The 24673-nt window shown below is 35.4% G+C and overlaps 2 protein-coding genes and 2 pseudogenes across 2 annotated transcripts; 2 read left to right on the forward strand and 2 right to left on the reverse strand.

The window, feature by feature from the left end:
* Positions 1-398: 398 nt before the first annotated feature.
* LOC107935483 (nascent polypeptide-associated complex subunit alpha-like protein 1) lies at positions 399-2492 on the reverse strand. The gene is made up of 4 exons (XM_016868097.2): positions 2325-2492; positions 2149-2233; positions 1075-1208; positions 399-1000 (listed from the first exon to the last, which is right to left on the reverse strand). The coding sequence occupies exons 1-4, from the start codon at positions 2391-2393 to the stop codon at positions 662-664; spliced, it is 627 nt and encodes a 208-aa protein (XP_016723586.1). The 5' UTR covers positions 2394-2492; the 3' UTR covers positions 399-661.
* A 1210-nt stretch (positions 2493-3702) lies between these two features.
* Positions 3703-7410, reverse strand: LOC107935506 (ABC transporter B family member 15-like; annotated as a pseudogene).
* Positions 7411-10568: 3158 nt separating this feature from the next.
* On the forward strand, positions 10569-11423 carry LOC107935505 (polygalacturonase-like). The gene is made up of 2 exons (XM_016868122.2): positions 10569-11045; positions 11205-11423. Exons 1-2 carry the CDS (start codon positions 10569-10571, stop codon positions 11421-11423), a joined length of 696 nt encoding a protein of 231 aa, XP_016723611.2.
* Positions 11424-13500: 2077 nt separating this feature from the next.
* On the forward strand, positions 13501-24392 carry LOC107935524 (polygalacturonase-like; annotated as a pseudogene).
* The last annotated feature ends 281 nt before the right edge of the window (positions 24393-24673 follow it).

Below are 24673 nucleotides of genomic sequence, written 5' to 3' on the forward strand. Positions count from 1 at the left end.
TGAGGGCTTCTTCGGTCCCAAGCCAGCTTGGCTTCCTTGAAGGACAAATTAACCTCTTCCTCCATGTTTGTCCTGACCTTAGTAATCTTTGGAGTCTCTGTATGTATTCCCCTTGTTGCAGTGAAGCGCATCCTGAGATTTCTCAAGGGTATTGTGATGTGAACCATGGTCTTTTTGTTGCACTCGGAACATTTCCGGTGTTGATTGGGGAAGTAGTGTCGATCTACTTTCGGTTTTTCAGTAGGCCAGAGTTTAAGAGCATTGCAGATGCAGCTACTGAGATGATTTGGGTCAATACTCAATCATCTTAATTTAAAACTAATTCTGCAGATCTCAGAAGCTTTATTAAATCAAAACTACAAATACTAAGGCTGGGATAAAAAGCAAAATCCAGTCAATTAAATGAGAAATGAATCTATTGAAATTGCAAACTAAAAGTGTTCAAGTTGCAAAAAAATTGAGGTGAAAAATGTTTCAAACCAACCAAAACTCGATACGGTATCAAATGCTCTCTATACCAACTAAAATAGAAACAAGAAGGAAAAAATGAGAATCATTCTAAAAGAAATTTGAAAAATAATAAGGTAATATTAGAAAAATATATCCAACCTGAAGCACACAACCTCATCCATCCCATATATACCACTAGTGAACATCATCCTTAGGTTGTTAGCTCCATTATAGCAGCAACAATATCCCCATCTGCAGCTTTGAGTGCCTTGACAGCTTTCGACCTCGAGACTCCGGCTTGTGTCATTACCAACTCAATGTCCTTTGGTTCGACTCCAGTCTCATCTACTTCTTCATCGTCCTGAGCCGATGTTGATGGCTCGGGTTCAGGTTTGGAGATTACGTGACTGAGATCAGGAGCCTTAAATTGCTCAGCAGCCTGAGTCTGCAATTGCGAGCTCAAGTCCTCGATCTTAGCTTCTCCGAAAATAACATAGGTATCTGATGTGGGGCTCTTGAAGACATCCGGTTTTGAAATGATAAATAATATCTGAAATTCAACAGTTAATCAGTTATCGAGGCAGGGAAGTAATGAATGGTTAACAATAAGGAAAGGGGACTGACATTCTTGCTCTTCTTGACGGTGACTCGGCTAACACCCGGAATTGGTTTCATCCCAAGTTTCAACATTGCTTTGCGACTTTTCTTTTCGCTTCTGCTTTGTTTTGACCTACCTGCTCCTTCTCCATCATGGTGTCCTGATAGTACATACAATAGGGAAAAAGAAATACGGATCTCAATCTTAATACGAATAGAAGTGAAGAAATATTAACAACCATCAATGGATCACTCTTTTATATAAAGTGCAGTTCTGCAATTAACAAGAAACTTTGAACACAGTGATCAATAGAACTTGTATTGCATTAGTAAATATCAAATGTATTTCACAAGCCAGAAAAACTCTTTTGACTGCTTAAAACATTTTGCAGCATAGAAAGAACAAATAAAGAACTTTATGCATTGGCAATTTAATCTTTTCATTGATAAACACAAGATGGTATGACAATTTAAAAACTAGCACAGAGCACATTATTTTTCAACCCATAGGAAAAACTCCTCCATCTGGGGGAGGGGCAACTAGACTTTAGAGGTTTACAAGTTATGATTCGCATTAGTAGCACTAACATGATTGAACTGCAGGAACATAATTGATCAATCCAAGCTAAAACAGTATAAGCTTGATCTGAAGTTTGAGGAACATTCAAGACTTATGAAACCTATGCTGTTCGGACTCATTCATCATCCGACACATGGATATGGAGATATGATCTTCAAGATCCCTAAAAATCTAACGGTACCCATATCAGATATCCGACACATGACAGCCAATATCGGATACTAACCCAAATCCAAGTAACATAGCATGAAACTAACCACAATATTAAAACACATGAAAAGAGCTAAACCCACTAGTTGAAATACTCTGAGATCAACTAGACTAGGAAGTCAAGTAGAAGCATAATCCCAAAATCAAGCCCTAGTAGCTACTGACTATGGATCCAGTTCGCTTATCCATGCATATCAATTTATTTATTTTTTAAACTAAGCAAGCACAATTTAACCAAATACTAAACCACTATTTAAAATATTTCAATCCAAATCTAAAATTTTAAGAAATTACAGAAAACGAATATTCACCTTCGGCATCATCTTCATCCTTGTCATCGTCCTCATCTTCATCGTCGTCTTCATCAACGTCAACTTCAACTACAGTTTGTTCCGACTGTGAAACCAAAACATAAAAATCAATGGAAAGGAAGAAACAAATATTTTTAGGAAATAAAAAGGAGTAGAGAAAAGGATAAAAAAGTTACATCGACTTTTTGTTGTTCGAGATGAGCGGCGAGGATCTCTTCGATTTCTTTGTCGGTCTGGGCAGCCATTTTTGGTTCAGAGAAAAGAAGAAGAAAACACAAAACGTGAGGCTATAATAAGAAGAATAAAACCGTAAAGGCTAAAACCCTACAAATGAAGCTTCTTTAATAAATTAAGGAGCGGCGTTGTTCTATTAAATTACAACTTTGACCCTTGTAGTAGTAAAATGAAGCTTTCTTAAATTAATTTCGGTAATTTACATCAAATAGTAAATTCATTTTTCTCATAAAATTTTATTCATTTGTATTGTTAAAAATTAGCGTGATTAAAAAAATAACCAGAAAATAACATGTGACGTACTACGAATACCTCATACTAATGTACAAAAACTAATTTTTAACTAGTGTCGGATATTGGGATTAAATTTGTGAGGACTATTAAAATTTTTAAAAAAATGAGGAATTTAATTAGAATTAAAAAACAAATTGGGGGTCTAATTAAAATTTTTAATTTTTTGTGGGATTAATGATAATTTGTAAAAGTTTTAAGAGAGCTTAATTATTTTTTTTAAGAGGTATAATGAGAATTTTCAAAAATTTGAAGGGGCCTAATTAGAATTTTTTTAAATTCAATGGAGAAATGAAAATTTCTCAATTTTACAGGTTCGCCTTTTTTTTAATAGTAGAAATTGATAGAATTTTTATCAAAATGACTAATTTACTCTTTAATTTAACGTATAAGGACTAATTTGCTCATTTTTTTAAGTAAAGGAAGAAAATGCAATCCAACTTCTAATACATTATATAACATATTACTTTAAAATATGTTTTTCTAAAATAATATTTAACAATTTTATGCAATTTTATTTTATTAAAAGTTTAAGTATAAACAATTTAACAGATTTTTTAAAATTTAAGATTCTATAATTTTTACATGATATAGATTAAGTAATTTATAAAAATAAAATGAAAATAATTTATGATAAAAGGGTAAAAGATACTTATCTCTTCATGGTCAAGGCTGTGAGAATAATTTATACGATGGTTTGATGATTAAGGGTGTTCATTGTTCTAAGTATAACCTGAGTCTGAGTCGCATTAATCGTGTTTGTTGTTTGGGGTTTATCAAAAATAAAATATATTTATCTCTTTATGGTTAGCATAAAATATACTTATCCCCATGATTTCAAAAAATGCTCAATTATCTCTTTAGGAATGAAGAAAAATTTATAAATCCCATTGTGATCTGTTTATAAAATTTTATTGATAAAAAATATAATCATCACTGGTAAAAAATTAAAAAAAAAAAAAGAGAAGAAATTATATACCTACGGTCAATGAGGCCTTTCAAATATTGTAAAGCCACGAACCTTCGACGTTAAACAAATAGCTTAAGATTAATCAAAGCGTAGTAAGCTCCCTGTAGTCTCCTTGGCTGACAAAGGTAACTCCCTTTGTCTAACACAGCAATAAGATCACAATCTTGAATTGTGCTTAGCCTATGTGTTACACTGGGTCTTCGCTCCACCACTTGATCTAATGCCTCTTGCACCACTTTCTCAGATACACTGTCAAGTGCACTGGTTGCTTCGTCTAATAATAACATTGTCGGATTCCTCAATATGGCTCGGGCTATGGCGATCCTTTGTTTTTGGTCTCCAGCTAGTTGCACATCTCTGTCTCCGCAACAGGGATTATAACCATCTACTAGGTATCTGCAATGAAATCATGTGTGTTTGCAGCTTTGGCTGCTTCAATGATTTCGAACTCATCGGTTTTACCCGATGCTCCGTATGGTATGTTTTCCCTTAGAAAATAGTGTTGGAACTTCCTCAGCAAGGTAACCATTAGATTCATCAGGTTCAATCCTTTTGCAGCGGTCTAATATCGTAAACAAATATCCAACAACCTCGACGCTCTTGGCCGAGTCTGATGTCATGCTTGCAGCTTGAGCAATGAAAGTGCCGGTGCTAACCAAAATGAGCAATGTTTCAATGAAGGCTTTGGTAGTGATATATCCTTGACATATGAGTTCTCCACCGTACCAAAAATCAAAAGCCATAATACAAGCAGTAAGCAATTGAGCTGATCCAAGTCCAAGACCTGCAAGCCAAGATTGTCTAACAATCTCTTTTCTTGGACCTTCGTGTGCTTTTTGCAGCATTTTCAAAATTTGGTCTTGAGATGAGAAGGCAGTAATTGTTCGATGGTTGGAAACTGCCTCTGCAGCAAGTTTGCTGCTATCTTGTTGTGCTATGATGGCTTTCTCGAACATTCTTTTAAGTATAGTAATTTAAGTATAGATGCTGAGGATGATGAGTAGTTGGAGAACAATCATGACAATGGCGAGTCTCCATGCAATGAATAGGCCCATAGCACAAGCTACAATTACACCCGAGATAGTTCGCACAACAAGAGGCACTGCATACCAACTAATGACCTCACCTGGAAACATACAACACTCTTGGGATTATGTTTCCATATTCAGATGGCAAACCATTTGGAATACCAACAATCAAGTCATCTATATATTCTTTGTATATTTGGAATTTAATTTTTCTACATTTATTTCAAAGAGTATTGTCTCTCTACTTTTCAAATTTTAGGTCCAATTCTTAACACCCTTAAAATATTTTTGATAAATTCAGATTTATTACAATACAAATTTTTCCGTGACATGGCTACAAATAAGTATTTTTCTTTTAATTTCGAAATATTACTCTAGTGAATTTAATTAAAAAATTTTAACGGGATTGACAATTTGACTTGAATTTTGAAATATAACAAATAAAGAGACTAAATTCTTGAAAATAAAAAATAGAGAGATTAAATTTCAAATATATGAAGAATATAGGAACTAGAAGCATTTTTTAACTAACTGATGAAAGAAAACCACTACATTAAACTAGAACTAAAAGCAAATCAAATCACAGTATGATGGAATAATGTGGGTGTGTAGTTGTAAGGCACATTGCATTTTTAGAAAGAGAATTCAAGTTCAAACTCTGGGGACGTCATTGTTGAGAGTAGTAATCATGAACCTTAAAATGATTAGTTTTCATGGACCATAAAATGGACATGAAGAATACCTTAACCATATAATAAAATAGTAGAGTCATATAATTCAATAGTCAAGTACCTAGAATTTAGCTAATTAGAGCAATTAATATTATTATTGTTGCAACAATTAGGAGGACGTAGACTTTGAGCAGCTTAAACACATATTTTTTTTCCAGTTAAGGTGTTTTAATGCTTTCTGGTTAAAGTGGCTTCACTACACCAAATAAAATTGCACTTAAGCATCCCAAAGTAACTCGTTTCCACTCAAGTAAAGTGAAGGCCAACAATTTCTTCAAAGATGGTGTAAACATCTTTTTTATCCTCAACATTCATTTCTCCAACTAGTGAAGCATGATCTAGTCATGAACTTGTTGTAATATTGTTTTCCATGTTTGTTGTATAAGCTAAGTCATCCATAGATAAATCATTATTTCCTTTTTCTAGTACTTGGTCTATTTGTTGACCATTAACTCATCATGTGACTCAATTTCCTTGACTTGGCCCTCTTGGACAACAGCAATTAAATCTGCATGTTTAATGGCGGAAAGACGATGTGCAACGATAATAGTTGTACGTCCAACAGAGGCATTATAAGAGCTTCTTGTACAATACTTTCAGATTCTGAGTCTAATGCACTTGTTGCCTCATCTAATAGAAGGATTTTGGGTGCTTTAATCATGGCTCTTGCTATAGCAATTCGTTGTTTCTGTCCACCAGACATTTGAACCCCTCTTGCGGCAATCTGTCTACAAATTATCTTTAGATATGATCCATAGACTTAGTCAAGATAATAAAAAATATAGAAGATTCGGATGAGATTGAAAATAATAATGGTGGTGAGATTAAATATTTTAGTAGTGAAGTTGAATACTGTAATAAAGAGATTAAAATTAGTAGTAAGATATGTGTTTAAATTTAATCACAACACTTAGGAAAAATTAGTTAAGCAATTTGTTGATTTCTATCTAGGATAGCTAACATCATAGTGAATATTCTACATTAGTTCTTGTTGAATTCTTCTTTTGGTGTTATGCTTGTATAATTAGTGTGTGCATTATAATGGATATGTTGATAAAATTGGTAAGAATACATGAAAATTTATATATTAGGAGTTAGATTGTATTTCGTTTCCTATATTAAATAAAATAGGTAAATTAGTCCCTATATGTTAGATTAAAGAGTAAATTAGTCATTTATGTTGAAAATTTCATGCCTGCCTTTGTACTGTTAAAAATTAGTGTAGTTGACAGAATAATTAAGCTATGACACATGATATGCCATGTGTATCTCATGTTGGCGAACAAAAACTAATTTTTAAGAGTAGAATTGGATGAAACTTTTAACAGGTAGATCAATTTACTCTTTAATCTAACATATAAGAACTAATTAATAGATGGAGCAAAATGCAATCTAACTATTAGTACAGAAGCCTTTACAATACTTTTACCTGATAAAACGTAATAAAATACAAAAGATAAGCAAGCAAACCTGTGTGTAATATCCTTGAGGCAATTGGGAAATGAAATTATGAGCATAGGAAGCTTTAGTAACTTCAATAACCTCTTCCATTCTACCATCTTTCTTTCCAAATAGTATGTTCTCTTTAATGGTTGTTGCAAACAATGTGGGCTTCTGACTAACCAACCTCATTTGTGACCTTGACTATTTGAGTTGCAATTTATTAATAGAAACACCATCAACAAGTATTTCCCCTCCAAGTGGGTCACAAAACCTTTCCCACAATGATATCATAGTTGATTTTCCTAATCCACTACTTCCCACCAAGGCCATAGTCTTTCTTGCAGGAATTTTGAGACAAAAAATGTTGAAAACTATGCTCTTTGGCCTATAAGAGTATGCAAACTTGACTTGCTTGAATTCAACTTCCCCTAAAATGTTATCCAAAATTTCCCCTGCCATATTATCTAAATCTATTTTTGGGGTTCCTTTTATCTTTTTATCAATAAGTTTCTAAACATGCTTCTATGAAAAGAGATTGTCTATAAACACTAACCATCTGTACCATGATGTGACTGCGGCAATTGGATGAATAAATAAAACAAAAATTAGATTGTGTCATGTACAAGAAAGAAGCTGAATGAATCTTGTACTTGCATGCAACACAAAATGTATTATTCCTAATTAATTAATTAATTGCCGCTTAAGTTGTAGCCAAGCAAGCTCCACGTAGCACACTGTATTTCATACAAACACACAAAACAGCTGCTTTCTTTAATCCTACACTTCCACAATTATTCTTGTACAAGCCCAATTTTTTTTAATCGAGGCCCATTACCCAATAACCAAACCCAACACTAACCCAATACCACCTAGACCTTACCTATCAGCCCAAACCTAGACCCAAAATCTAAACCCACTAAAACTAAACCCTAATGGCCCAAATGGTCCAAAGTGCAAATCAGAAAACAGAACCCTAGCCTACTGCCTTCAGCCGCACCACCTGCCCTTTTGACTTCCACGCCGCCGCTGTCATTTCCTCTCTGTTGCCGTCGCCTCTAGCAACCACCAACTCTACCACCTAACCCATCAGCATCAAATCACTCTGCAAACAAGGGGGAAACACGCAAAGTAGCAAATAATAGAGAAAATAGAAATGGATCGGCTATAAAAGCCAAACACCATGTCTGTATTTTTTTTAGAATGAATTAACAACAACCAGTGAATAATAAGAAGATTAAAAAGCAAAAGAAAAAAGGTTGATTTCAAATTATTTTCTCAGATCTTGCGGTTTTTTATTTTAAATCTTCTATTTTATTTTTTATTTTTTGTTTATTTTCTACAACTCTTTTAACGAAACAAAATAGGAATAGGGCGTTACCTGTGCTACATCGAAAGGGGAAGGACGAGCGGTCTCTCCTCGTTCTTCAAGTTTCGGACCTCCTTTTTCGGATTTAGCCCTTCGATCCATGCTTAAGATGCACTTAACTTCGAAAAGGATCAAAAAAGATCTGATTTTGGAGTCTCCGGCCACCATACGCGGCGACGCTAGGGCGGAGAATCGCCGGAGGCCTAGTTCGGCCGATGACCGGCGCCGGGCCTGAAAGAATGAGAGAGAGGGAGAGTTCTCTCTCAGCCTTTTTTTTAAAAAAAATGAATCTGATTTGTTTTTTTTTTAGTTTTTTTTCTAACATTTATACTAAAAGTGAAACGGTGCCGTTTTGAGATCCCTTGACCCGCGCAGTGACCCAGCCCAGGGGGAAGGATCCGCGTGTTCTGCCTTAGGGGGATATTTGCACCATAGGTCCTCCCTCATTTGTGGCGTATTCAATACAGTTTTTTTTATTTTTTGCAATTTCGGCATCGAATTTTGTTTCTGTTTCAGTTTGATCCCTAGACCATGCGCTTTGATTTCGTTGGAACGGCGTCGTTTAATCGACAGGGGTTATTTCCCTATTCGGTCCTCCCTCTTGCGGCGCACGTCACAATTTAATCCTTTTTTCATTTTTTTATTTCGATTTCACCCAATACTTTCGTTTTTATTTTGATTTAGTCCATATTTTAGCAACTTTATTATTATTATTATTATTATTATTATTATTATTATTATTATTATTATTATTATTATCATTGCTACTATTATATAATTGCTTTATTATATATACCCTTATGTATATATTTAATATTTACGTGCACATATAGTTTTTTTTATATATTTTATAAAAGATATACATGTATGTATTTACATTTGCATTTTAAACTTTTATACATACGTACTTACATATATCCTCATTTATTTGCGTAAATATATTTATATATCCTTTATACTACTAAAACATATATTTTGTATATATATTCTTTATATTTTATGATTCTTATATATATGTACCTATACTTTTATATTTTATGATAGTTATATACGTATATATGTATATGCTTACTTATATATATATATATATATTATATGATAGTTTTAAAATACGTACATGCATATATTTTTCATATTTTCATAATTTTATGTATATACACTCATGTATATGTTTTATATTTTTATAGTTTTATATATTTTCTTTGTTTGTTTTTATTATTTATTTATTTATTTCATTTCCATTATTATTTTGAATGAATGTTTAACTTTATTCGTTTATATACTTGGTTATTTTAGTATGTTATAGATTTGACTTTTTATTTATTTTATATTGTTGCTATTGCTCGTATCGTTTTTGGTATTTATCGTAGTTTTGCCATACATAACAACGTAATTTGCTTTCACATGTTACTACGACTTCATGTTTTTATTTCACTCGATATAACTAAATTTGTTTTAAAAAATGGCACTTCGTGTTTAGATTCGAGAAGATCGTACCCTAACTCACTAGGTTTCGATTTTCACAATAAATCTAAATACACGAATCTTTTCGAACTTAAGTTTTTAAATGATCTCGGGAATTAAGAAAAGATTGTGTCCTAACTTACTGGGCATGATCCATTTCCTAAACCCGAGATAATAAAATATCTTTTAAATAAATAAATTTTGGCATTCATTCGCGTATCGGAAATTCGAGACATTGTGTCCTAACTTACTGGATATGATGCTTTCTTTCTCGATTAACGTGGAACGTGCTCGCTTTTTCAAAATTTTCAACTTTTTTTAATACAAGGATCGTATTTTTAAATTTCTTTAAAGTTTTCAGTTTTTCGACACTAAGATATTAAGTAATCAACTAGGTACCAATTTTGGGCGTATCGAGGGTGCTAATCCTTCCTCGTACGTAACCGACTCCCGAACCCATTTTTTTTAATTTCGTAGACCAAACTTGTTGTTTTAATAAAATCAAATCGTTTATTAAAAACAACCACTTTCAAGGTGATCCAATCACACCTATTAAAAAGGATTGGTGACGACTCCCGTTTTTTCGTTTTTATTTTCAAAATCCAAGTCGACCCCGTTTTTCATCAAAAAATGGTGTCAACAATTCTCTTTAATCCTGAATCTGCAAAACTATAAATATCCATTTTCATGAGACTCTTCTCTTTCATCAATCACCTTCTTAAAACTATAAATATCCATTTTCTCATAAATTCTTCTCATTCATCAATCGACTTTCTTACCAAACAATACAGCTTAACTCGGTCTCAGTTTCAGCTTCATTCATTCACTCAATTTTCTGATCTATATATAAGTCCATCCTTGTCTCAATTTTCTTTAGAGCAAAGCTGTCTCAAATGATGAAGCTCACTCGCCCTTTTCATGGAATTATTCTGATTCTCTTTGTCATGTTAGCCATAAATTCAACGTCTGCAACAACCAAGTACAATGTGTTAAGCTTTGGGGCTAAGCCTAATGGAAAAACTGACTCCACCAAGGCTTTCCTCATGGCATGGGAAGCAGCCTGTAGCTCAGCTGACTCCACTATGATATATGTACCCAAAGGCCGGTATTTGCTCGGTTCTATGGCCTTCAAAGGTGGCAGCATTGGAAGTTTAGCAAAAGATTTGAAAGAGGAAGGGGTCCAAAATGTCACTATAAGAAAGACAACTTTTATGGAAACTCAAAATGGGCTGAGGATCAAGTCATGGGCTAGGCCTAGTACTGGATTTGTTCAAGGGGTTCGGTTTTTGGATTCTTTGATGAGAAATGTGCAAAATCCTATTGTAATTGATCAAAATTATTGCCCACACAATCTAAATTGTCCCAATCAGGTATAATATATTGCAATTATAGTATTAGTTCCAAATATTTTTAGGTTAAAAATTGTTAAATCAATAGCAAATGGAAATGCCCTTGATTTTTTTATTTATTTTTGGTACATGTCACTTGAAGTGGTTGAACTAATCTTACTTATATTTCAATGATGATAGGTATCCGGAATTAAAATTAAAGATATCATATATGAAGGTATTCGAGGAACGTCATCCACACAAGTAGCTATAAAATTTGATTGTAGCCCGAAGAATCCATGCACTGGGATAAGATTGCAGAATGTCAATTTGTCATATTTGAATAAACCTGCTCAATCATCTTGTTCCAATGTTCGTGGGAAAGCATTGAATTTAGTTCGACCAGAAAGCTGCTTATAAATCTTGGAGATCAATTGGTGGAAAACAAAATTTCCCCTTCTCTTTTTTATACATGTATTTCTCGAGTATGAATTATTTATTCTTTCTATATAATAATAAATAAATGTAAAAATTGTTTGATTTATTCTTCTCTACCAACAAAATTTAATTTGATTTAATGTTACAACCGTCATTTTTGGGACACGTCATTACATCATTCCTTAGTTTGTAAATTAATTGCGAGAATAACTCGACAATTAGCTCTTGCAAGTAGAATAATCTTAAGAGACATTCCTAAAATTTAACTTGCCAACATCCTTACGAATTAGAAAAACTCAATTCTAATTAACAAACTCAAATACGCGATTTGTTTTAATTAGATCACTCATTCCCACTCTTAATTGAACTCTGCTAACTTGCTCTAACTATTAGAATAAAGACACAATTATAGATCTTACTCTAATTAAAATCATCCATATATTTCGAAGAGTACATGGAAGAACTAGATCTTGATAATATTAATGATCCATATTCAAATTCAAATGATAATGAGTATATGTTAAATATTAAAAAGAAAATAACCCAACAAATATGCACTAGAACAATTGAATAAAATTACATATGATGTGTGTTTTTCTTCTTAGTTTTATTGGTAATAGATATGATGATTTAATTTTAATTTTTGTTACTTGCTTAGAAATTATTTTTTATCATACTAATATTTTTTTTTAAATATAAATCATATAACTGTGTAATTACAATTTATACTACCAAACATGACATAGAGACTTACGATGTACTTCTACTCTATCAATCAAATACGTCTAGGAAGATACAATTTTTTGTAATTATAAGAAAGTATAATTACTATTCTAATAATTACACTTTATTCAATTATTTTATAAAGTCGAAACAGATCCCAAAAAAATTAATTATAAGTAAATTGTAAACTCAAAACATTTGGAAGTCTACAAAAATACGAATTAGGACAAATAATTGAATTAGTAAGAAACTTGATAAGAATGCATACATATAATTGTGTATATGTGTGTGTGAGAGAGAAACCACTTGCATACATATAAATTAGAAAAGGCTTTACGTTCCTTCAAAAATAAAACAAGGCTTTACATTAATTCAACATTAAGTTAAACGGCTCGTCTTTAATCTCATTCCATTTTTATTAAATATTTAACTGATATTTTAATTATAATTGTAAGGTTAAATGTTTATCATGGATGATGTTTCGGGTTTAAATTTTATTGATTTATTATATATAAAAAAATTAAAATATAACATAATTTGTATAAGAGAAGGTACGTATTTTAATAATTTTACAATTGAATTGAGTTGATGTCAAGTTGATTGGTGACATGAATATCAGTAAAACATTAATATAAGTATAAATATAGATGTTTTGACTTGGTTCGAAGTGATGCGGTTTGAGATGCATCTCCTACTTCTAATAATATAGATATGGATAATGGTGGCTTTAAATAAACTCCCTTTTGATTTTGTAAAATAGGAGCAATGATTGTATAAACTACCATAAATTCAGGGTTTTGGTAGCTTTAAAAGAACTCCCCATTGCTATGCCAGATTAACAGGAAACTGAGTTCAACAGCAATCATTGCCAAATACAATATAAGCTTATATGACTGCGGGAGTTTGATGAAATGTATCTTTGGGATAAATAAAAGAACAATTAGATTGTCTCATGTGCAAGCAAGAAGGTGATGGCATTCCTTCTTACATTCAACACCAAATGTATTATTAGCATCTAATTAGTTAAATGCAGCTTAAGTTGTAGCCAAGCAAGCTGCGAATAGCACACTGTATTTCATACACACACACAAAAACGGCACCTTTCTTTAATCCTACACTTTCACTATTATACATTTATACTCTTTAATTATCCTGAATCTGCTAACCTATAAATATCCATTTCTCATAAATTCTTCTCATTCATCAATCGACTTTCTTACTACAGTTTAACCCGGTTTCAGTTTCAGTTTCAGCTTCATTCATTCACTCAATTTTCTGATCTATATATTAGTCCATCCTTGTCTCAATTTTCTTTAGAGCAAAGCTGTCTCAAATGATGAATCTCACACGTCCTTCTCATTCCATTCTTCTCATTCTCTTTTTCATGTTAGCCATAAATTCAACGTCTGCATTAACAAAGTACAATGTGTTAAACTTTGGGGCTAAGCCTAATGGAAAAACTGACTCCACCAAGGCTTTCCTCATGGCATGGAAAGCAGCCTGTGCCTCAGCTGACTCCACCATCATATATGTACCAAAAGGGCGATATTTGCTCGGTTCTATGGCCTTCCAAGGTGGCTGCAAAAGCCCTCAAATCATTTTCAGAATTGACGGCACCCTGGTCGCCCCTCAAGATTATCGAGTACTAGGCAAATCTACCGATTGGCTGAGTTTTGAAGGAGTGAATGGCGTTTCAATCCTTGGTGGTGCACTTGATGCCAAAGGGCCATCTCTCTGGGCTTGCAAAGCTTCCCACTCCAACTGTCCTTCCGGAGCTACGGTAGTATTCATTTTTCACTTCCTATATGATTCTAATTAAGCCTTTATCGTGGATGTAATTGACTTACTAGTTTTGATTTGTGTGTGAGAGCAGACGTTAAGCTTTACCAATTCCAAGAACATCAGGATCCGTAGCTTATTGTCTTTAAATAGCCAAATGTTTCACATCGTGATCAATGGATGTGAAAATGTGAATGTCCAAGGGGTTAGGATCATCGCGGCAGGTAATAGCCCCAACACCGATTAGATCAAAACTAGTTGATTTAATATAAATGTTTGATTTATTCTTCTTAACCAACAAAATTTTAGTTGATTTAATGTCACGTCAGTCGTTGATTTGATTTAATGTCACATCAGTCGTTTTTAAGACAGTGATTACTTTATTCTTTAGTTTGTAAATTACCTAGGAGAACAATTAGACAATTAGCCATTGTGAGTCAAACAAAAAATTGAAAGAAATAAAACATCTTGTACTCCAAATTTTAAATTTTGGCCTATTGATTAAGTGTTTTTCTCTTCAAGAATAACTTAGATTTGAATGGTGGTTGTACTCCAAACGCACAAAACGCCAGCTTTCTTTAATCCTACACTTCCACAATTATACACAGATACTCTTTTCTGCTCTTAAACTTAATTATCCTAAATCTGCTAAACTATAAATATCTATTTTCTCTGTAACTCTTCTCATTCATCAATCACCTACTTATCAAACAATACAGCTTAACTCGCTTTCAGTTTCACCTTGTTTCACTACTTCCATCACTCTGTCTCAAATGATGAGCCTCACACGTCCTTCTCATGCCTTTTTTCTCATTCTCTTTTTCATGTTAGCCGTAAATTCAACGTCTGCAACAACAAAGTACAATGTGTTTAACTTTGGGGCTAAGTCTAATGGAAAAACTGACTCCTCCACCAAGGCTTTCCTCATGGCATGGGAAGCAACCTGTAGCTCAGCTGACTCCACTATGATATCTATACCCAAAGGCCGGTATTTACTGGGTTCTATGGCCTTCCAAGGTGGCTGCAAAAGCCCTCAAATCACTATGATATAATCAACGGCACCCTGGTAGCCCCTCAGGATTATAGAGTACTAGGCAAATCTACCGATTGGCTGAGCTTTGAAGGAGTGAATGGCATTTCAATCCTTGGTGGTGCCCTTGATGCCAAATGACCATCTCTCTGGGCTTGCAAAGCTTCCCATTCCAACTGTCCTTCTGGAGCCACGGTACTATTATATTTCACTTTTCATTTTTCACTTAAATTCCTGTATGATTCTGTTGCGCGGAAGCGTGTGAAAGAGTACAATTATTGTACTGAAAAATCACACTAAGTTCAATTCCCAGGAAAGAGAGGTGGATCACGAGGATCGCTTACATACCAGATCTTTCCTAGCCAGAATATCCCTCTATCGTAATTTAATAGCACAATAAATCACTACAATGACACTTGCAAAATATGCAGAACAAAAATAAAGAACACTAGAATTTTAACGAGGTTCAGCAAATTTTGCCTACGTCCTCGGGCACTACCAAATATATTTCACTCAAAAAATACAAGTGAAAGTTTACAAATAGGGAGAGAGAATAATTGCCTTAAGTAGAGAATGGCAAGTGTGGGATGAAGAAAGTAAGAAATGGTTAGGCCTATTTATAGTTGAGGTTCAAGGATCAACTTGCAATGTCCCTATACAATTAGGGACCAAAATTGCAATTATCCCATGCCAACTTTTAACCCAACTTGCCAACCAATTTTACTTTCTACTTTCGGTGCCCACCCTTTTTGACTTTTCAAACAATGGGTGGGTTCCAATAATCTCCACCTTGAAGATTTGATTAGGATAATCTTATCTTCACACAATTCTTTCTGCCTTTGACAACAATACTTGATAGTGCCTTCTTCAACTGTTAAACTTGCAGGATATTAATCAAGTTCAAACAATGTTCGAACTTGGTTGCTGTTACCACCTTGGTCATCATATCTGCGGGATTATTTGCAGTCTTGATCTTCTGAAGACAAATTTTCCCCTCTTCAATAATTTCCCGCACAAAATGGAATCGTACGTCGATATGTTTTGTACGTGCATGATAGACTTGATTCTTTGCTAAATGAATAGCACTTTGACTATCACAATACACGTTAATATGCTCCTGAACCAACCCCAAGGTTTTAGCCATACCTTGTAACCAAATAGCCTCCTTTACAGCCTCTGTTACAGCCATGTACTCGGCTTCTGTGGTTGACAATGCAACTGTAGACTGTAGTGTAGACTTCCAACTTATTGGTCCTCCAGCAAGTGTAAACACATAACCGGTGGTTGATCTTCACTTGTCCAAATCACCGGCATAGTCAGAATCAACGTACCCAATAACACCTTTACCAAGTGTATTATCCTGCTTGAACAGTAATCCAACATCCACGGTCTTCTGAATATACCGTAGAATCCATTTCATAGCTTGCCAATGTCCTTTTCCAGGATTATGCATATACCTGCTCACTATACTAACTGCCTGTGAAATGTCGGGTCTTGTACACACCATTGCATACATCAAGCTACCCACTGCATTAGAATACGGAACTTGCAACATGTATTCTCGTTCTGTATTCGTCGAAGGAGATAGTTGTGCAGAAAGCTTGAAATGAGAAGCCAACAGGGTACTTACAGGTTTGGTCTGCTCGTTCATGCCAAACTGCTGTAGTACTTTCTTCAAATACTGCTTCTGAGACAAGCTAACTCTGCCATGAGCTCTATCTCTACATATTTCCATGCCAAGAATCTTCTTAGCTTCACCTAGATCTTTCATCTCAAACTCGAGATTGAGTTGAGTCTTCAATCTCTCAATCTCAACTTTGCTCTTAGATGCTATTAGCATATCATCAACATATAAGAGCAAGTATATGAAAGTTCCTTCTTGTAGCTTCTGAAAATATACGCAATGATCAAATTTACTTCTTGTGTACCTTTGCCCTTTCATGAACTGATCAAATCGCTTGTACCACTGCCTCGGAGATTGTTTCAATCCATAAAGCGACTTTGTCAGTTTGCAAACCCAATTTTTTTTATCAGCAACATTGAATCCATCAGGCTGAGTCATATAGATTTCCTCTTCCAAATCACCGTGTAAAAATGCTGTCTTCACATCAAGCTGAACTAGTTCAAGATCGTATTGCGCAACCAAGGCTAGCAAAATTCGAATAGACGAATGCTTCACAACTGGAGAAAACACTTCATTGTAGTCTATTCCTTCTTTCTGAGCGTAACCCTTTGCTACCAATCTAGCCTTGTATCGAATTTCATTTTTACCAGGAAATCCTTCCTTCTTTGCATATACCCATTTGCATCCAATTGCCTTCTTTCCCTTGGGCAGTCTCACCAACTCCCAAGTCCTATTTTTATGAAGAGACTGCATTTCTTCATTTATAGCTTGCTTCCACTTTACACCATCAGAGTTACTTATTGCTTCTGTGTAAGTGGAAGGAACATCATCATCTGCAATTGGAAGTGCATAGGCCACCATATCGTCAAAGCGAGCAGGCTTACGAATCTCTCTTCTTGGCCTCCTATATGCAATTGAATCTTGTTGCTGTAGAAGTTCTTGGGTCGAAACTTCTTCATCATTTGTTCTTTCAATATTAGCTGGATCATCATTAACCTTTTCAAACTCCACCTGCTGCAAAGTACTACTGGTTTTGTCATCCTTTTGTGAATCCTCGTTCTTCATCATGGTTGATTCATCAAAAGTTACATCTCTACTAAAAACAATCTTCCTTGTATCAGGACACCAGAGACGGTATCCTTTTACACCACCAGTTATACCCATGAATAATGCTTTCTTTGCTCTTGGGTCTAACTTAGATTCTTTTACATGATAATATGCAGTGGAACCAAAAACATGTAAAGAATCATAATCAGTAGCAGGTTTACCAGTCCACATCTCCATAGGAGTTTTTCCATTTATTGCAGCTGATGGCAATCGGTTAATTAGATGGCACGCATATGTAACTGCCTCAGCCCAAAATTCCTTGCCCAATCCAGCATTGGACAACATACATCGAACTTTCTCCAGTATAGTCCGATTCATGCGTTCTGCCACCCCATTCTGCTGTGGTGTATCTCGAATAGTGAAGTGTCGCACAATGCCCTCATCTTGACATACTTGTAGAAATGGATCATTTTTGTACTCAGTACCATTATCTGATCGAAGTCGTTTGACCTTTCGACCTGTCTGAGTCTCCACCATCTTCTTCCACTTCAGAAATGCATCCAAAACTTCATTTTTTCTTTTCATTAGATACACCCATACTTTTCTTGAATAATCATCAAGAAAAGTGACAAAATAGTGCATACCTCCCAAAGAAGCCACTTTGGTAGGTCCCCACACATCACTGTGAACATAGTCCAGAATTCCTTTCGTATTGTGAATTGCTGAACCAAATTTTACCCTCGTCTGCTTGCCCAAAACACAATGTTCACAGAATTCCAATTTGCAAGAATTTGCACCTTTCAACAAGCCTTGCTTCGCCAAAGTCTGCAAAGCTTTTTCACCAGCATGTCCCAATCGCCTATGCCATAACCTAGTAGCCTCTGAATCTGCATCTTTCGCAGAAGCTGTTGATGTTGATCCAATAACTGTACTTCCATTTAAATAGTACAAGTTATTTCTTCTAGTGCCTTTCATCACCGTCAATACCCCAGCTACTACCTTTAGTAATCCATCTCTCAAAGTGATTGTGAGCCCTTTAGATTCTAGGGCCCCTAATGAGATGAGATTTTTCTTCAAGCTGGGTACATAGCGAACATCTGTCAGAACTTGGATTGAGCCGTCATGGTTCTTCAATTTGATTGTACCTACACCCATTGTCTTACAGGCACTATCATTGCCCATAAAAACAACTCCACCTTCTAGTTCTTCAAGACTAGAAAACCAGTCCTTATTAGGACACATATGGTAAGTACATCCCGAATCCAATATCCACTCATCCGTTTGACATGCCATTGCCATGCCAACCAAGCTAAAGTCTGACTCCTCATCATGCTCCGCTACACATGCATTAGAAATAGACTTGCCCTTTTGTAACTTAGGACAATTCTTTTTCCAATGCCCTTTCTCACGACAAAAGGCACATTCATCTTTGGCGGGTCTCCCTTTGGACTTACCCCTTCTACCAGGTTTGCTGCTGTGTGAACGACCTCTTACTGTTAAGACTTCTGCAGTTGTATCTCTGTGATCTCTTTTATCTTTCTTTCGAGTCTCAGATCTATACAACGCACTACAGACTGCATCAAATGTGATTGAATCTTTCCCATGAAGCAATGTGGTGGTAAGATGATCATATTCATCAGGAAGGGAATTCAACAACAATAATGCCTTGTCTTCATCTTCAAATTTCTCATCCAAATTTAGCAAGTCTGCTAAAATTTTATTGAATGAGTTCACATGGTCATTCATCGACATACCGGGTGCATACGTGAACCGAAAAAGTTTCTTTTTCATATAAAGCCTATTTTCAAGACTTTTCGTTAGAAACTTTTCTTCCAATGTATCCCACAGCTTCTTCGCTGATGTCTCCCTCATGACGGAGTACTTCTGCTCTTTGGCCAAACATAGGTTTGGTCTGCTCGTTCATGCCAAACTGCTGTAGTACTTTCTTCAAATACTGCTTCTGAGACAAGCTAACTCTGCCATGAGCTCTATCTCTACATATTTCCATGCCAAGAATCTTCTTAGCTTCACCTAGATCTTTCATCTCAAACTCGAGATTGAGTTGAGTCTTCAATCTCTCAATCTCAACTTTGCTCTTAGATGCTATTAGCATATCATCAACATATAAGAGCAAGTATATGAAAGTTCCTTCTTGTAGCTTCTGAAAATATACGCAATGATCAAATTTACTTCTTGTGTACCTTTGCCCTTTCATGAACTGATCAAATCGCTTGTACCACTGCCTCGGAGATTGTTTCAATCCATAAAGCGACTTTGTCAGTTTGCAAACCCAATTTTCTTTATCAGCAACATTGAATCCATCAGGCTGAGTCATATAGATTTCCTCTTCCAAATCACCGTGTAAAAATGCTGTCTTCACATCAAGCTGAACTAGTTCAAGATCGTATTGCGCAACCAAGGCTAGCAAAATTCGAATAGACGAATGCTTCACAACTGGAGAAAACACTTCATTGTAGTCTATTCCTTCTTTCTGAGCGTAACCCTTTGCTACCAATCTAGCCTTGTATCGAATTTCATTTTTACCAGGAAATCCTTCCTTCTTTGCATATACCCATTTGCATCCAATTGCCTTCTTTCCCTTGGGCAGTCTCACCAACTCCCAAGTCCTATTTTTATGAAGAGACTGCATTTCTTCATTTATAGCTTGCTTCCACTTTACACCATCAGAGTTACTTATTGCTTCTGTGTAAGTGGAAGGAACATCATCATCTGCAATTGGAAGTGCATAGGCCACCATATCGTCAAAGCGAGCAGGCTTACGAATCTCTCTTCTTGGCCTCCTATATGCAATTGAATCTTGTTGCTGTAGAAGTTCTTGGGTCGAAACTTCTTCATCATTTGTTCTTTCAATATTAGCTGGATCATCATTAACCTTTTCAAACTCCACCTGCTGCAAAGTACTACTGGTTTTGTCATCCTTTTGTGAATCCTCGTTCTTCATCATGGTTGATTCATCAAAAGTTACATCTCTACTGAAAACAATCTTCCTTGTATCAGGACACCAGAGACGGTATCCTTTTACACCACCAGTTATACCCATGAATAATGCTTTCTTTGCTCTTGGGTCTAACTTAGATTCTTTTACATGATAATATGCAGTGGAACCAAAAACATGTAAAGAATCATAATCAGTAGCAGGTTTACCAGTCCACATCTCCATAGGAGTTTTTCCATTTATTGCAGCTGATGGCAATCGGTTAATTAGATGGCACGCATATGTAACTGCCTCAGCCCAAAATTCCTTGCCCAATCTAGCATTGGACAACATACATCGAACTTTCTCCAGTATAGTCCGATTCATGCGTTCTGCCACCCCATTCTGCTGTGGTGTATCTCGAACAGTGAAGTGTCGCACAATGCCCTCATCTTGACATACTTGTAGAAATGGATCATTTTTGTACTCAGTACCATTATCTGATCGAAGTCGTTTGACCTTTCGACCTGTCTGAGTCTCCACCATCTTCTTCCACTTCAGAAATGCATCCAAAACTTCATTTTTTCTTTTCATTAGATACACCCATACTTTTCTTGAATAATCATCAAGAAAAGTGACAAAATAGTGCATACCTCCCAAAGAAGCCACTTTGGTAGGTCCCCACACATCACTGTGAACATAGTCCAGAATTCCTTTCGTATTGTGAATTGCTGAACCAAATTTTACCCTCGTCTGCTTGCCCAGAACACAATGTTCACAGAATTCCAATTTGCAAGAATTTGCACCTTTCAACAAGCCTTGCTTCGCCAAAGTCTGCAAAGCTTTTTCACCAGCATGTCCCAATCGCCTATGCCATAACCTGGTAGCCTCTGAATCTGCATCTTTCGCAGAAGCTGTTGATGTTGATCCAATAACTGTACTTCCATTTAAATAGTACAAGTTATTTCTTCTAGTGCCTTTCATAACCGTCAATACCCCAGCTACTACCTTTAGTAATCCATCTCTCAAAGTGATTGTGAGCCCTTTAGATTCTAGGGCCCCTAATGAGATGAGATTTTTCTTCAAGCTGGGTACATAGCGAACATCTGTCAGAACTTGGATTGAGCCGTCATGGTTCTTCAATTTGATTGTACCTACACCCATTGTCTTACAGGCACTATCATTGCCCATAAAAACAACTCCACCTTCTAGTTCTTCAAGACTAGAAAACCAGTCCTTATTAGGACACATATGGTAAGTACATCCCGAATCCAATATCCACTCATCCGTTTGACATGCCATTGCCATGCCAACCAAGCTAAAGTCTGACTCCTCATCATGCTCCGCTACACATGCATTAGAAATAGACTTGCCCTTTTGTAACTTAGGACAATTCTTTTTCCAATGCCCTTTCTCACGACAAAAGGCACATTCATCTTTGGCGGGTCTCCCTTTGGACTTACCCCTTCTACCAGGTTTGCTGCTGTGTGAACGACCTCTTACTGTTAAGACTTCTGCAGTTGTATCTCTGTGATCTCTTTTATCTTTCTTTCGAGTCTCAGATCTATACAACGCACTACAGACTGCATCAAATGTGATTGAATCTTTCCCATGAAGCAATGTGGTGGTAAGATGATCATATTCATCAGGAAGGGAATTCAACAACAATAATGCCTTGTCTTCATCTTCAAATTTCTCATCCAAATTTAGCAAGTCTGCTAAAATTTTATTGAATGAGTTCACATGGTCATTCATCGACATACCGGGTGCATACGTGAACCAAAAAAGTTTCTTTTTCATATAAAGCCTATTTTCAAGACTTTTCGTTAGAAACTTTTCTTCCAATGTATCCCACAGCTTCTTCGCTGATGTCTCCCTCATGACGGAGTACTTCTGCTCTTTGGCCAAACATAGGCGGATTGTACCACACGCCTGTCTATTGATCTTGGCCCACTCCTTGTCATCCATCTTGTCAGGTTTTTCTTCAAGGGCTATATCCAGCTCTTGCTGACATAAGACATCCAGGATCTCACACTGCCACATACCAAAATTATTGGTACCGTCAAATTTCTCTACTTCAAATTTTGCATTTGTCACAGTAGTCCTTGCTGATGACGATGCTGCTGCCATTTTTCTCCTCAATCCCAACTACTGTATACGTGAACAGTACCGTATACGTGAATAGTGCCGTATACATGAATAGTACCGTATACATGAATAGTGCCGTATACGTGAATAGTACCGTAAACGGTCGTATTCCCCAAGTACGAACCTGGCTCTGGTACCAATTGTTGCGCAGAAGCGTGTGAAAGAGTAAAATTATTGTACTGAAAAATCACACTAAGTTCAATTCCCAGGAAAGAGAGGTGGATCACGAGGATCGCTTACATACCAGATCTTTCCTAGCCAGAATATCCCTCTATCGTAATTTAATAGCACAATAAATCACTACAATGACACTTGCAAAATATGCAGAACAAAAATAAAGAACACTAGAATTTTAACGAGGTTCAGCAAATTTTGCCTACGTCCTCGGGCACTACCAAATATATTTCACTCCAAAAATACAAGTGAAAGTTTACAAATAGGGAGAGAGAACAATTGCCTTAAGTAGAGAATGGCAAGTGTGGGATGAAGAAAGTAAGAAATGGTTAGGCCTATTTATAGTTGAGGTTCAAGGATCAACTTGCAATGTCCCTATACAATTAGGGACCAAAATTGCAATTATCCCATGCCAACTTTTAACCCAACTTGCCAACCAATTTTACTTTCTACTTTCGGTGCCCACCCTTTTTGACTTTTCAAACAATGGGTGGGTTCCAATAGATTCAAATTAAGTCTTTATCATCCATGTAATTGACTTACTATTTTCGATTTGTTTGTGAGAGCAGACGTTAAGCGTTACCAACTCCAAGAACATTAGGATCCGTAGTTTATTGTCCTTAAATAGCCAAATGTTTCACATCGTGATCAATGGATGTGAAAATGTGAATGTCCAAGGGGTTAGGATCATTGCGGCAGGTAATAGCCCCATGACGCCGATGACATCCATGTCCAATTATCCAAGAATGTGAATATCATAAAATGCTCAATCAAAACTGGAGACGATTGCATCTCGATTGGTCCCGATACCAAGAATTTATGGGTCGAACAAGTCACTTGCGGTCCTGGCCATGACATTAGGTACTTGGATATAAAATTAATTTTTTATTATGTATTATTATTATTGATATAACTGGTTTATTTCGATTTATTTGTACTTTGTAGCATTGAAAGTTTAGCAAAAGATTTGAAAGAGGAAGGAGTCCAAAATATTACAGTGAAAACGACAATCTTTTTAGGCACTCAAAATGGGCTAAGGATTTGTTCAAGGGATTCAGTTTACGGATTCTTTGATGGTAAATATGCCAAATCCTATTGTAATTGACTAGAACTATTGCCCACACAATCTAAATTGTCCCAATCAGGTATAATATATTGCAATTATAATATAAATGTAAAATATTTTTAGGTTAAAAATGGTTGAACCAATTAAGGTCATTGATTTTTATTATTAGGTCTATGCCACTTGAAGTGATTAAATTAATCTTGTTTATATTTCAATGGTTGTAGGTATCTGGAATTAAAATTAAAGATATCATATATGAAGGTATTCGAGGAACGTCATCCACACAAGCAGCTATAAAATTCAATTGTAGTTCGAAGAATCCATGCACTGGAATAAGATTGTAGAATATCAATTTATCATATTTGAATAAACCTGTTCAATCATCTTGTTCTCATGTTCGTGGGAAAGCAATAAATTTAGTTTGACCAGAAAGTTGCTTATAAATCTTGGAGACCAATCAACGGAAAACGAAATTTCTCATTCTCTTTTTTATACATGTATTTATCGATGTGAAAATTATTTATTCTTTCTATATAATAAATAAATGTAAAAATTGTTTGATTTATTCTTCTCTACCAACAAAATTTAATCACCCATAGCACTTGATTGATGTAGAATCCGTATGCTCAAAAAACTTTCAATAAGTCACAATCAAAGTAGAGATGGAATTGGTTGAAGGATTATTTCTATTAAGGATACGTGAAAA

The sequence above is a fragment of the Gossypium hirsutum genome, chromosome D13 (assembly GCF_007990345.1).
Source record: "Gossypium hirsutum isolate 1008001.06 chromosome D13, Gossypium_hirsutum_v2.1, whole genome shotgun sequence".
NCBI classification, from domain to species: domain Eukaryota; kingdom Viridiplantae; phylum Streptophyta; class Magnoliopsida; order Malvales; family Malvaceae; genus Gossypium; species Gossypium hirsutum.

Bases quoted from the DNA above. Each gene is read 5' to 3' on its own strand.
- LOC107935505 (XM_016868122.2), top strand. From the start codon at position 10,569: ATGATGAAGCTCACTCGCCCTTTTCATGGAATTATTCTGATTCTCTTT. The intron at 11,046-11,204 runs GTATAATATATT...CAATGATGATAG, and splicing joins ATCTAAATTGTCCCAATCAG to GTATCCGGAATTAAAATTAA.
- LOC107935483 (XM_016868097.2), bottom strand. From the start codon at position 2,393: ATGGCTGCCCAGACCGACAAAGAAATCGAAGAGATCCTCGCCGCTCAT. The intron at 2,234-2,324 runs GTAACTTTTTTA...TTGGTTTCACAG, and splicing joins TCGAACAACAAAAAGTCGAT to TCGGAACAAACTGTAGTTGA. The intron at 1,209-2,148 runs GTGAATATTCGT...ATGTACTATCAG, and splicing joins GGATGAAGATGATGCCGAAG to GACACCATGATGGAGAAGGA.